General features: G+C 42.2%; 1 protein-coding gene across 1 annotated transcript; it reads right to left on the bottom strand.

The window, feature by feature from the left end:
* Positions 1-11,289: 11,289 nt before the first annotated feature.
* Positions 11,290-12,416, bottom strand: TAS2R38 (taste 2 receptor member 38). The gene has a single exon (XM_010599761.3). It carries the CDS (start codon positions 12,414-12,416, stop codon positions 11,424-11,426), a length of 993 nt encoding a protein of 330 aa, XP_010598063.3. The 3' UTR covers positions 11,290-11,423.
* Between the last annotated feature and the right edge of the window lie 2,401 nt (positions 12,417-14,817).

Below are 14,817 nucleotides of genomic sequence, written 5' to 3'. Positions count from 1 at the left end.
ATAGAAGAAAATGTAAGTGAAAGAGGTGAGGATTAGGCAAATTTAATGAAAAAGAGATCCTCTAGATAAATACTGGTGATTTTTTTTTAATTAAAAAAGAAAGGAAAAAAGAAATACTATTCAGACCTCTGGGTAGAAAAATGAATGAAGGAAATAAAATGCTAACTTTGTTTCAGATTTTTATTCAAAAATTCTAAATCCCAGGAGATCACAGATCTTGGTGGAGAAGCTTTGAGCCTCAGATGCTAGTAATTTCAGCCAAGTGCAATCCAGTGTTTAACCTTGAGTTGCTCATGGGGTGACCCAAGCTTGTGGCCATTCCCCACCCCTTGTATCAGGAGCTCTCAGAGCACGCCTGTGATTTCTGGACTCCAGGCCTCACTGTCAGAACCTAGGAAGAGGAAGGAGCTTGTCTTCTCTCTGGTCTGGAAAATCAGTTGCCCTCAGGGGAATTCCTCAGGGCCTTGTGTTTGCCCATGACCCCTCAAGAGAAAAATGTCAGCAGCATATCACAGTCCATCGTTGTATTCTGGATGTTGTTGTTAGGAGATGTTGAGTAGATTCCAACTCATGGCGACCCCATGCGTTACAAAGTAGAACTGCACCATAGGGTTTTCTAGGCTGAAGTCTTCACAGGAGCAAATCGACAGGTCTTTCTCTCAAGGAGCCACTGGGTGGGTTCAAACTGCTAACCTGTCAGCTAGCAGCTAAGCTCAACCTAAATAGCACCATCTTAAGAGCTCATTTCACGGTTCTGTCTCAGCTCCTCGTCTTGTGTGAGAGAGTATTCCAACAAAAACCCTCTCTTTCATCCCATGGGAGAGAGGCTGCAAAGGGGTGGCCTGCATTTTGCATTCTGCATGCAGCTATATTTCATTTGATCCAATCAGCATTAAAAAAAAATTGTATCCTTATTTTGAAATTTGGGAGATGTCCTCAGATATCCAGGTTTGTAGAAGACCTGACACTACCAAGCACATATTCCCACAGGATGGACATTGGCTGGAGCAGGGGCCAGGGCTCACCCCATCCGCAGCGTCCGCACCTCAAAGGGAGAATCCAGTCGCCACTTATCATCATGACTGCAGGCTGTTTTTTCTTAGAGACATAGTTGTTTGAATTCTTGCTTCTACCAAAAGAGGGAACCAAAAGATAGAATGAAGGGGCCACATGGTTCCAGAAGAGTAGGAGAGAACATAGTCTTTTGTGAGAATAAGATATTTTTATGTATTGAAAATGTAAAATATGTCTTTGCCAGTCAGGAATGAAAAGGCAGGAGGGGACTGGAAAACTGGTAATGGGGAATCCAAGGTCGAGGAGGGCAGAGTGTTTACATGTTCTGGGGTTGGCAACTAATGTCACGAAACGATATGTGTATTACTTGTTTAATGAGAAACTAATTTGCTCTGTAAACCTTCATCTAAAGTACAATTTAAAAAAAAATGTGTCTTTGCCAAAAAAGACAACTTCAAAAAATTAAAGAACTGCAATTGCTACATAGAAAAGACACACAATGAAAACTTTACTAGCTGAAGGAACGAGGATTTCCACAGGGTTAATTTCTGAATGCAAATAAAATGAGACGCCGTAGTGAAAAAATTGCCATAAAACCTTTTATAAGCGATGAGTTTGTGAAAGATGGTCTATGGAGTGAAGAAGAAATTATATGACTCATGCAGAATTAAACATTCACAAACACATCCTAGCGAGAAATATTGTTGCTCAGAAGATTGAGAATGGCTGAGAACTTTCTAGAGAAAAACTATGCAATCTGTGATGTTTTCTACCACAGATGATCAAAGCAAAGATATAAATAATAATTCCAGCAAGTTAGAATACTTACTTGTAGTATTTATGAAAAATTTTATGTAACCAATGAATGTATGAACATGGTACCCATAATACAACAACATCAAGAAATGACTTAATATTGTGTGCTAAGAAGTCTTGTGGAAAAGTCAAATGCGTGAGCATGACTCGGGAGAAATTCTGTGATGGTGCGTGTTAAAGTGAGACATGTTGATGAACTTAAAGCCGTTGAAGGAACATTTCACAATGCAAGGAACTGAAGTCTGTTGCATAATTCACCAGGAAGCATGTTGTGCTAAAATACTCATGGCCACAGTCATTCACACAATATACCAGACATGACCCAATGTCTGGAACCTCGTAATATTCGATGTTTCAATGATGAGTTGGATTCACAATCCAATAGTCTGTTGTCCTCCATGCACACACTAAACAACATTTGTTGTTGTTATTAGGTGCCGTCAGGTCAGTTCCGACCCTGTGTACAACAGAATGAAACATTACCAGGTTACAATTTTTGTCATGCTAGAGCCCATTTTTGCAGCCACTGTACCAATCCGTCTTGTCGAGGGTATTGCTCTTTTTTGCTGACCCTCTACTTTACCAAGCATGATGTCCTTCTCCAGGGACTGGTCCCTCCTGATAATGTGTCCATGGTATGTGAAACGAAGTCTTGCCGTCTTCGTTTCTAATGAACGTTCTGGCAGTACTTCTTCCAAGACAGCATTAGAAATGAACAAAAGGAAATACACACACAGAAAGATTTAAAATATACCATATTTCATTGACTCTGAGATGGACATTGTTGTTGTACCATGGTGGCATGTTGCTGTGATGCTGGAAGGTATGGCCACCAGTATTTCACGTACCAGCAGGGCCACCCTTGGTGGACAGTTTTCAGCAAAGCTTCCAGCGTAAGACAGGCTAGGAGGAAAAGCCTGGCAATCTACTTCTAGAAATTAGCCAAAGAAAACCTTATACATCACAACAAAATATTGTCTGACTTGCTTGCTTTGGATACATCATCAGGAGGTATCAATCAATGGAGGAGGACATCCTGTTTGGTGAAGTATGGGACCAGTGAGGGTCAGAGCCACCCTTGGTGAGATGGATTGGCACAACAGCTTCGACGATAAACTTGAACATCCTGGTGATAGAAAGGATGGTGCAGGGCTGGGCAACGTTTTGTTCTGTTGTATGTAAGGCACCATGAGTCGAAGTTGACTCAATGGAGACTATCTCTCTCTCTATCTTTTTATTTCTCTTCTGTGAAATATGATAGCAAGAGAATACTATGAACGAATTTAAGCCATTGAAAATCTAAGCTTAGACAAAGTAACTACCTATGCAAATATAATACGTGAAAATTGTCTCAAAAAATAGGAAACCTGGAATGGTTTTGCTACAAGCTGGTCTTAGGATTTAGGAGGACTTGTGAGGTATAAGCTGCAAAAAAGGTTTATTTTAAAGTGGCAATTTTTGTGTTGTTAGAATTAAGTTCCTAGTCACTTTTTGGGAAGATTATTCACTGGTTTTAGAAAAACTTTTGAATGGGCCAGATACACAGGTGTAAAGGCAGGACCCATACATTTTATGGTGGCGGCTGGTGCAAGCAGTGACTCCACTGCTCTAGAGCTGCATAAGCTGTGACTTTCATCATTTTGTTTGGTAATGGATGTTGTGTATAATATACTACCAGAGGTAGGCCTCAGGAATTTCACATCCCCTTCTTTTCTTAGTGAAGAAATACTTTTTCCTTTAGATGTTTCCATAGCGTTGTGGCCAGGAAACCAGTGGTTTACAAACTCAAATACCTACAAAGGCCTGCAAATTAAGGTAACAAATGAAGTGAACTGTGTTTAAGGAGAACACCTGTCAAAACTATAATGAAACTTAATTTTTGCTGAATTGAGCTCATTAACACAAGCATGTCTGATATCGGAGATGATAGGTTAAATTCATTGAAAAACACAAACTGAAAATTGGAAATGTCTCATTACTAAATCATACTTTCTTAATTTTCCATGCCTCTGATTTGGAACTGGAAATCTAATAGTTTTTCTTCAACAGATTACAATTCCAGGTTCATACTGTGCGTTCTCATGGTTAGTATAGAATTCAGCCTGGATCCTTTAGCTAGCAGTGATATTGCATTCCTCTTCATAACAAGAATTAGTTGTTTTTGGGTAGAGTTTTTCTAAATATGAACAGAATCTTTGTCCGATAATAGTGAAATCAGAGAACATATGCTAGAATTTCATCTTTTATTTTATAATCTTAGATATTTATTTCATGTTATCTTTTCATTTCTGAAAACTAATATTGGTGTAGGAAAGTAAACTAGATTATTTCTTGCTAAATAAGTTTTCAAAAAACACATTTTTTCTAGGCAAGAGAGATTGCAGCTATACAATTGTGTATCAACATATGAGTGCCCTGGTAGAGAAATATTCAAAGTGGTTAGATGCGTGTAATGTCTTAGAAGAAATATAACTGGAATGCTCCTTAAAAGTAAGGATGACGAAACTTGGGCTTTCTTACTTTGGACACATCATCAGGAAAGACCAGTCGCTAGAAAAGAACATAATGTTTGGTAAAGTAGAGGATCAGCAAAAATGAGGAAAATAAGAAGCGTTGACACCAGAGTCTCAACAATGGGCTTAAATGAATCACAAAGATGGCCCAGGGCCAGGCAATGTTTCTTTATGTCATGCATAAGGTCAGGAATCCTTGGGTGGAGCCAACAGTTAAGTGTCTGACTACTAACTGAAAGGTTGGCGATTCAAACCCACTCAGAGGCACCTCAGGAATAAAGCCTGGTGACCTGCTTCTGAAAGGTCACAGCCAAGAAAACCCTATGGAGCAGTTCTACTTGGCACACCTTGGGTCACCATGAGTTGGAATAAACTCGACCGCAACAAACACCAATATTGTCAACCAATCAGAGCCACGGTTTTGATGAAATCTTTAAAAATGTATATATCATGAAATATTTCAGGCCTACAAATAAATAAAAAGGATAATACAATAACCACCACCTATATCCCCATCGCCTAACCTAAAAACATTACATTATAGTGAAATCCCTGTTGTATTACTCACCAATTTATCCCTCTTTTCTTTCATCAGCGGCAACCACCCTCCTGAATTTGGTGTTTATAATTCTTTCACAGTTCTTCGTACACTTACCACACACCTGTGTAACCCTATAGAATATGTGATTGTGGTTTGCAGGTATTTAGCTCTACATAAATGGGATCATACCATATAAATTTGCTTAAAACCTTTTTTGTTCAACAATATGTTTGTGAGATCACCCATGTTCAATTTCTCTGCGGTGCGGTATACCATCAGATGGCTGTATCACAGTTTATTTTTCCATTTATCTATGAATAGATATTTTGGTGCTTCGAACTTAGTCAGTGTTGGAGCTGAGATGTGGAACTGTGAGGCCCAGTGGCTCCAGAACCCCTGAGCTTCACCACTGACTACCCTATCCTGATAAGGCAGTAGTGCTTCTGTGGTAGCCTTCCTGCTTTCCCTGTGGGAGGCTATGCTCAACTCCTGGCCAATGTGTCTCAGGCACGGCAGCCACCTGTCTGTTGTGGAGGCCCGTGTGCTTCTATGATGTTGAGCAGGTTTCAGTGGGTCATCCAGAGTAAGACAGACTAGGAAGACAGGTGTGCCAACCTACTTCTGAAAATAAGCCAGTGAAAACCCTGTGGATCACAATGGTCTGATCCATAACTGATCATGGAGGTGGTACACGACCTGGCAGTGTTTTATTCTGTTGTGCATGGGGTCACTGTGAGTTAGAGGCTGACTCGAGGGTAGCTAACAACAACAATCCTATCCCAAACTGAATTGTCTCCCTGAAATTTCATATCCTACAAGTAAAGAGTAGTGAGAAAAAGCATCTGTACCTGATTTCAAAGTCACTGCTCAAGGATCCAAATGAAAAATAAAGGATAAAATGTGCAGTGGGAAATCCCGAGAGAGAGATTGACTTCAACGAAATTGTTCACAGGCAGTTGTGGGGCTGTAAGTCCCTAATCTGTAAGTCAGGCTGCAGACTAGAGACTTCTGCTGGCTCACAGGGTTGCAAGGCCTGACGACCCCAAATCTGCAGGTCAGAGACTTCTGCAGGCTTATGTCCCAGGAGTCAGAGGTCAGGCAATGAGAAGAGTGCAGGTTGAGAAAGAGCTTTGCCAGAACATCCATTTATATGTTGGGGCAGGCCACACCCCGAGGAAACTCCCCTTTTCAATTGATTGGCTGATCCTATCAGATCCCATCATGGAAAATTATTCTGTTATATTACTATGGAAGAGCAACCAATCCAGAGGCTGCTAAACCACGGAGAACCACAGCCCAGCCAAACTGACACATAGTGTTCACCATCATTGGATCCATCAGGGTAATTCAGGTTGATATCCTCATCTCGGGATCCTTAATACCTTTGCAAAGACCCTTTTTCCCAATCAGGTCACTGAAATCAGGTTCTGGGAATTAGGACGCAGACATACCTTTTTTGGGGGGATATAATTCAACCTGCTATAGATACTTTGTCATCAGCAGTTCTCCTTTTTCAGTTTCCCCCACCTCCACTTCTGGCCTGGATACTCTGGCACTCAGAGCCTATCTGCTGAATGACTGGGAGGAGAGATCCTAGGGGATGAACAGGATTTGGGGGTCATTTTCCCTAATATAAAAGCATGTATGGCCTTCCCTGAGCAGACAAGTGTATGTTTTTGACAGCTTTGTCATTCCCTCCTCTTCCCCACCCCCTTTTAAGCACAACATCTTCTGAGGCAGTATTTAAGTAAGCAGCACCATTCATTACATAAATATACTTTTATCTAAACTTAATCACATGTCAAGTTAAATATGTCTTGCAAACACAATGGGCCAAGTAGAATAAAATGTATTATGAAAGTGGCTCTAACAATAACCCACTCCCTAGATCCTGGCTGACTGTTCACCTGTTTTGGATCACTGAAGTTGTTGTTACTCTTAGGTGCCATTGTGTCAGTTCCGACTCATAGATGCCCTATGCACAACAGAACAAATCATGGCCCCGGTTCTGCGCCATCCTCACAGTCTGTTATGCTTGAGCCCGTTGTTGAAGCCACTGTGTCAATCCATCTCGTTGAGGGTTTTCCTCTTTTTTGCTGACCCTTTACCTTACCAAGCACGATGTCCTTCTCCAGGGACTGATCCCTCCTGATAACATGTCCAAAGAATGTGAGACAGTCTCTGCACGCTTGCTTCTAAGGAGCATTCTGGCTGGACTTTTTCCAAGACAGATTTTTTTTGTTCTTCTGGCAGTCCACAGTATATTCAATATTTTTCACCAACACCACAGTTCAAAGGTGTCAGCTCTTCTTTGATCTTCCTTATTCTTTGGCCAGCTTTTGCTTGCACATGAGGCAATTGAAAACACCATGGCTTGGGTCAGGTGCACCTTAGTCTTCAAGGTGACATCTTTGACACTGAAGTTAGTCCTCCATTATGTAGCTCTCCCCGAGTCTGAGCTAGGGCATCCTAAGAATAAAGCTTTTTCCTCATCCACAACTAACTTAGGTGGTTGTTTCTTCTCTAGATGTCTGATCATGGCCTAATTTGTCCCATTTCTGTGCTTTTGTACCACACGTTGTGTCTTAACTCTTTTGATTGTGAGTGTCAGCAATTTAATTCAAATGAACTTAGGCATCGATGGGATATACTGGCTCACGAATATGGTGAAGGATCATGCGATGAAAGCAAAGTGGGGCAAGGGTGCAGCTGGGACTCAGGAACATTGGGAACCGAATAAAGCCAGGTTTTGTCATCTCCACCTCTTGCCTCTGCTCATTTCTGCTGGGGATAGGAGACATGGCGGGGGGACAGAGCTGGGGGAAGCTGCTGGATTTCATCCCTCATGACTTTTTGTTTTTTGAATGAAGTTAGAGAAATTCCAAGAATGGACTTCGGCAGGCCTGGAATATCCCCACTAAATATGGTCAGGGAAAGAATCACGGGGCATATCCTGGTTGGAGTAGTAGGAGGAACAGTTACCTTTGGAGAAGGTGCTTGTTCTCAGAAGAAAGAAGGTGCTGGGAAAACCAAAAAAAAAAAAAAAAGGGAAGACAAGAAAAAGTCCATTGCAACCATCCTCACTATCTCTGGCCCTCTTGCTCCTTCTAGAACCTCTCTATTCTTGCCAACATTTTTACTTTACCAACTCAAAAATACCTTTTTCAGCCTCGTCTCTCTTTTGATGACCACAAAGTCATTTCTAGTTCTAACCTTTAATCTAAATTTTAGCTCTTCATTTCCAAAAATCTGTTGGTGTTCTCCAACTAGACAACATGATGTCAACCCAGTGATAATAAACCCAAGCCATATTTATCCTTTCTGCCACGTTCAGACCAACTTCCTCTCTTAACTTCTTTATTTTTATTGGTGATTACATATTGCAACTCACACTCACATGCTGAAACCCTCCTTGCTTCTTCCTTCTGTATCAACCACCATATTAAGACACTAGTTGAGGATGTTTTTCAAAATCTCCCTCACATCTGTTCCACCTTCTCCATTTCCACTACCCCATCTGGTTCAAATCTCCTTTCATTGCATTCAGAGTGCAAATGGCTCAAGCTCCCTGTCTTCTCCCCTTCAAACCAGACCAACTCAATGCCACTAGAGAAATATTTATAAAATCACTGCTGTAATCATATCACTTCTCTATTTAAGGTTCTATTATAACCAAAACAAAACTAGTTGCCGTTGAGTCAATTCCAACTCATGGTAACCCATGTGTGTCAGAACTGTACTCCATAGGGTTATCAGTGGCTGATTTTTTTGGAAGTAGGCTGCCAGATCTTGCTTCAGAGGCGTCTGTGGGTAAATTTGAACCTCCAACCTTTTGGTCCGCGGTCATACACATAACCTTTTGCACTACCTAGGGACTCTAAACCATTTAACCCTTTGCCGTCGAGTTGGGTCCGACTCATAGTGACCCTATAGGGCAGAGTAGAACTGCCCCATAGAGCTTCCAAGGAGCACCTGGTGGATTTGAAATGCTGACCTTTTGGCTAGCAGCCATAGCACTTAACCACGATGCCACCAGGCTAGGGACTCTAGCACCGTGAAAAAGCCTCGGCTCTTGAGTTTGACCCCATAACCTGAACTTGACTTACCTGTACAGAACATGCCAGGTTTATTCCCACCTCTACACATTTGTCCTTGCTATTTCACTTAAGCTTTGACCTGAACTCTACTCACACTTTTTACTTATGCCAGTAATTTTGGCATTTAATTCCAGACAGCCTCTTATCATTACTTAAGCATTTCATACATGTTTGTGTGTCTCCCCCAACTAAGTTATAAGATTCTACTATAAACAGATAATGTTTTGTTACTCTTTGCACCAGAGCTAACTCGAATTCCCTAAGTCGTCTACTCAACTGCAATCCCCCTGCTGCTTTGCACTCTCCTTCCCCTAAGGTGTTTCTTGTTAAATACTTGAATACAGAAAGCTCAAGGGAGGAACTCCTTGTGGAATGTTTTATTAAAGGAAACTTCAAAGAGATTCAATTGGAACACAAAAATAGGTTTGAAATGGCACTTGAGTCTTATCCCACGAGTCCCAGTGTGGGCTGATTGGGTCTCCGGTGGAGAAATGACTCAGGGAGGGGCAATTGGTCAACTAGCCTAGGTGTGCAAAACGCTGAGTGTGTCTTCATGGTGAAGACTTGATCAGTGGGGCATCTACACTGGGTGGGCTCTCTGAAGAGTTCAGTGCTAATAGTTTAATTGCAAATAAGGATCAGAATGAGACTAGAGGTCTAAGAGTTTGCATTCAGAATGTGGTCTAGCCCCAGACTTAGGTGATGGGTAAAGTATTTGAATAGATAATCTCTGAGGGTGCCCTCAGTCTGGCATTTGATTAGGTATCTAAGATATGGTTTGATGATGTATGGCCTTGGCATGAAAATTAGGCTTTAGTACCAAATTGGCCAGAGTACATGGTAAAATTAGGGTTCCCCTTGGATCAGGATTAAAGATCATAGGGAGATTCCCTCCCTTGGAACACATGGGCAGAAAAAAATCAAAAGATAGAAAGAAAATGTTTTTTTTAAAAAAGTGAAAAATAGGAAAAGATAATACTTCAATGACTTCCCATTAGCTCTCTCTCCAAGTTTTGGACCAGTTGACATCACTGAGGCTCTTGGGGGTCTAACTTGTGAAATGTAGTAATGAGGTTGGGGAGGTAGATGAGAAGGTGGTGACTCCCCTGGGGGCCTTGGAAACAAACTCCAGATAGGGTCAATGCAATGAAATTTACACCCAGGTACATCATAGTCAAATTTCTGAAAACCAAAAAAAAGTCTTCCAAATGGCCGTAGAAAACTGACACATTGCGTGTAGGAGAACAGCAAGAGAAGTGAGGACTAATTTTTCACCAGAAAAAACTGGAGTTAAGGACATAATGGAGTGACATTTTTAAAATGCTGAAAGAAAAAAAAATTAGCAGTATTCTATATTTAGCAAAAATATCTTTAAAAAATGATGTCTCAGTAGAGATGTTTTCATGGACACACAAAAAAATGAGACATATGTAGCCAGCAGACTTGCACTGCACAAAATGTCAAAGAAAAATTTTCTGGCTGAAGGGATACGACATGAGATAGAAAAACCCGTGATCTACAGAAAGGACTGGAGAGTACCAGAATAGTAAATAAGTGGGCAAGTATAAACAACTAACTTTTTTCTTCTCTTCATTTCTTTAAAAGATAACAGACAGTTTAAAGTAAAATTTACAACATTTTATTGTTGGGCTTACAATTAATGCAGACGTAAAATTTATGGCAAACATAGCACAAGGGATGGGGGATAGTGGTAATTGTATTGACATAAAGTGGTACAATATTAACTGTAAATAGACAGTGATGAGGACTGGTACTGTCATCCCTAGAGCAACCACTAAAAACTTAATGAAAAGACGTATAGCTAAGACACCAAGAGAAGATTTAAAATAAAATACTAAAAGAGCTTTATTATCAAAAAAGAAGGCAAGAAAGAAGAAACAGAAGAGCGAATACTAATGGGACAAAACAAAAACAAATACTAAAATGGTAGACCTAAATCCAACCATATAAAAAGCATTCTAGTTGCCTGAATTCTCCTTAGAAGCAAGGGTGGTGAGGCTTCGTCTCACATACTTTAGATGTGTTATCAGGAGGGGCCAGTCCCTGGAGAAGGACATAGTATTTGGTAAAGTAGAGGGTCACTAAAAAAGAGGAAGACCCTTAACGAGATGGACTGACACAGTGGTTGCAACCATGAGCTCAAACATAGCACTGATTATGAGGTTGGCATAGCACCGGGCAATGTTTCATTCTCCTGTGCATGGGGTTGCTGTAAGTTGGAACTGACTCAATGGCAACTAAAAACAACTACTTGCCTAGGCCATGCAGAGAGCTATAATTATTTTATTCTTCTATGGGTGAGTCCATTGTTGTAAAGTGGAGAGATTCCCCTTTATGTTTTAGGGAAGAAATTGGAACAGTTTGAAGGCTTCATGGAGAATCAGAGGCATGTCCACAAAGAGGCCCTTTTCATGCCCGTGCTCAGCACAGTGCCCGGGGGTCTGCCTTTTGCTTGACCCTTACGTTTAGGCTTCTCTGCATCCAGAGTAGAATGGTCTCCACGGCCCTCCTTAGCTTGCTGCTGCCTGAGATCAGGATAATTGAATGACCAGAGGGACATACTGCCATGACTGCAACACAAACCATGACCCCTATCTTGTTTTGCCACCACATAATTAAGGGCACTGAGAGAAGGGCAGTGCAGAATGCCACCACATAGAAGCAGAGGAAGGAGATGAGCAACTTGAGAGCTTTGATGTGGGCCTCCAGGCTGGGGTCATGAAAGCCACTGGCATTGGCCCTCATTGTCCTCATGTGCCTCCCCAGCGAGACAATCAGCAGCCCTGAAGAAGCCAGAAAATAGAGAGAAGGGAGGATGGACCCCAGATTGCAGAAGAGGAAGGAATAAAAGAAACGGATCTTTGCATTTTCTTCTTCTGTACTATTCATGAACAGCAGAGTTGTGACCATTAAGCGAGATCTCTTGCTGAAGTCCCATAAGCAGAGGAACGTGCAAGCACAGGAGAAAAGAATAACTCCCAGCAGCACCTGGGGGATCTTCCTGGAGAACCTGTGAACCACGCAAAACAGGGTGGTATGGGAGATGTGGATGATCTTGGAGCAGCAGAGAATGCTGAGGCTGGTGGCGAGCCAGAGGCTGACTTGATTGGTGACCATCCAGAGAACGAGGATGGTCTGGTAGCTATGGCTCAAAGGGGCCTTCATCCGTTGGAAGTGGGTGAGCTGGATGGCATCCAGAAACAGCAGCCCTTGCAGGAATAGCCGGATGACACTGAGACTCAGCAACACCAGGTCACAGTTGCTCAGCGGCTGCCTCTTCACCATGTCCCAGAAGTTCACCAGGAAAATGAAGGCATTGGCCAGGACGCTGACCACAAACTCCAGGATTGAAAGCAACTGAAATGCACTCTTGACCTCATGGGGCACAGTTACGGTGGGAGTCAGAGTCAACATGACGTCTCTTCTCTAGTTGGTAGATGGTCTAAGACTGAGATGTCACCTGGAAGGGAGGATAAGTGTGTATCCTGAACTAGGACCATCCAAGCACAAAGTGTTTTCTCTTGGCCTATCCCAAATGGGGCACATACAAAGTTCTGACAGGCAACCTAGAAGAATGTTGTTGCTGTAGAAGCTATCTTGGATACGCACAAGGACTCATCGTTAGAAGTGGAAAACTGATGATTTTACCTCTTGGCTGGGACAGACGTTTCTAACAAACTCAAGTGTTCCTTGTGCTACGGTCTCCCCAGAAGGCCTCATCACAGTATCAGGGATGCAAACAAGATCGACTCTTAATTTCCCAATCCTAGCTTTGCATATCCACCTGGACTGGTTGGTTGGATACAAGAGTAGCATTTGCTTATGGGTTTCAAGGACACTGGGAGCAGGCAAAGCAGATATTCTTGGTGGACGAGGGCTTGGTATGGTGTTTCTTTTACCTTCTATCACCTCTGAGGCATCACTTTTATCGTTGGTGACATTTTCTTATAGACAAAAGTGCATTTCCCCAGTGGCACCTGTGTCTGACTGCAGGTTGAGTTGTCATTGGCAAAGGTTTTGTTCAACCATCTTTATTTTGCCAGGTGCTGTGCTTGGCAAGAGGAGCATTAAGATGAACAAGACCAGCACTTTGCCAAGAAGGGAGAAAGTGGGAAATCTTGCCTGGATTATGGCTGACACTCTTAACTACTCTCCCTGCTTCCCACTCCTCCATTGTCTCACTCCCAAGTCCCAAAAAGGAACCACAGTGATCATTAAAACACAACTCAGATCATGCCATTGTTGTGCTCAAACCATCCAGGGGTGCCCCTCTCATCAGAACAAAGCCACGTCCTTACAATGGCCACAGAGCCCTCTGTAACCGGAGTCCTGTTCCTTCTCAGATGTTGTCTGGGGTACTTGCTCCCTTCCTCTGTCTACTCCACCCACAGTGACCCTGCCCTGTGAACTTACCAAGCACATTCCAACCCCAGGCCATTGTCACTGCTCTTGTGCTTCCCTCTGCCTGGAGTTCTCCTCCCTATACACTCTTGTGTTTTGCTTTCTTCTAATCTACTCTCAGAAGTTACCTCATCAGAGAGAGCTACTCTGACCACCCGATGAACGACCCCCTCATCCCATCTTGGGTGCTACGATCACAGTTAAAACAAACAAACGAATGAACAAACAGTTGCCATTGAGTCAACTCCAACTCATGGTGACCCATGTGTGTCAGAGTAGAACTGCGCTGTAGCGTTTTCAATGGCTGTAATCTTGTGGAAGCAGATTGTCTTAGTTATCTAGTGCTGCTATAACAGAAATACCACAAGTGGATGGCTTTAACAAAGAGAAATTAATTTTCTTACAACCTAGGAGGGTAGAAGTCTGAATTCAGGACACCAGCTCCAGGGGAAACTGTTCTCTCTGCTGGCTCTGGGGGAAAGTCCTTGTCATCGATCTAGCAGCTTCTCAGCTCAGGGACCCCTGCTCCCGGCTCTGCTTTCTTGATGATAGGAGTTCCCCAGTCTCTCTGCATGCTTCTCTTTTTCATATCTCAAAAGAGATTGACTCAAGATACAACCTAGTCTCGTAGATTGAGTCCTGCTTCATTAACATAACTGCCTCTAATCCTGCCTCATTCATATCATAGAGATTAGGATTTATAACATATAGGATGATCACTTCAGACCACAAAATGGTGGATAACTACAATACAGGGAATCATGGCCTAGCCAAGCTGACACACATTTCTGGGGAATACAATTCAATCCATAACACAAATCACCCAGACTTCCTTCTGAGGTGCCTTTGAGTGAGTTTGAATAGCCTACCTTTCAGTTAACAGTCAAACACTCAGCCATTTGCCTTGCCCAGGGACTCCTCGTTAACCTGTTGTATATTCCTGCATATAGTCAATTGTTCATCTTCTTTATCCACCCTAACCACACTAAAATGTTAAGTTTCATGAGGGCATGTCCTAGGTAGTCAATACTTTTTGAATGAATAAAATTTTTGCAAATGAAACATTTAGTAGTCTATAGCATCTCATGGATTGCATCTAGGACATTCTTTCACATTTCTAGAGATTATATTCTAATGTTGTTGTTGTTAGGTGTCATCGAGTTGGTTCTGACTCATAGCAAACTTCCGTACATCAGAACAAAGCACTGTCTGGTCCTGTGCCATCCTCACAATGGTTATGTTTGAGCCCATTGCTGCAGCCACGGTGTCGATTCATCTTGTCAAGAGTCTTTTCTCTTTTTTTGCTGACCCTCTACTTTACCAAGCATGTGTCCTTCTCCAGGGACTGATCTCTCCTGATAACATGTCCAAAGTATGTGAGAGGAAGTCTTGCCATCTCCGCTTTTAAGGAGCA

This window comes from Loxodonta africana, chromosome 8 (assembly GCF_030014295.1).
Source record: "Loxodonta africana isolate mLoxAfr1 chromosome 8, mLoxAfr1.hap2, whole genome shotgun sequence".
Taxonomy (NCBI): domain Eukaryota; kingdom Metazoa; phylum Chordata; class Mammalia; order Proboscidea; family Elephantidae; genus Loxodonta; species Loxodonta africana.
Note: the sequence above shows the minus strand (reverse complement) of the source record. Positions and strands in the feature narration are given on the sequence as shown.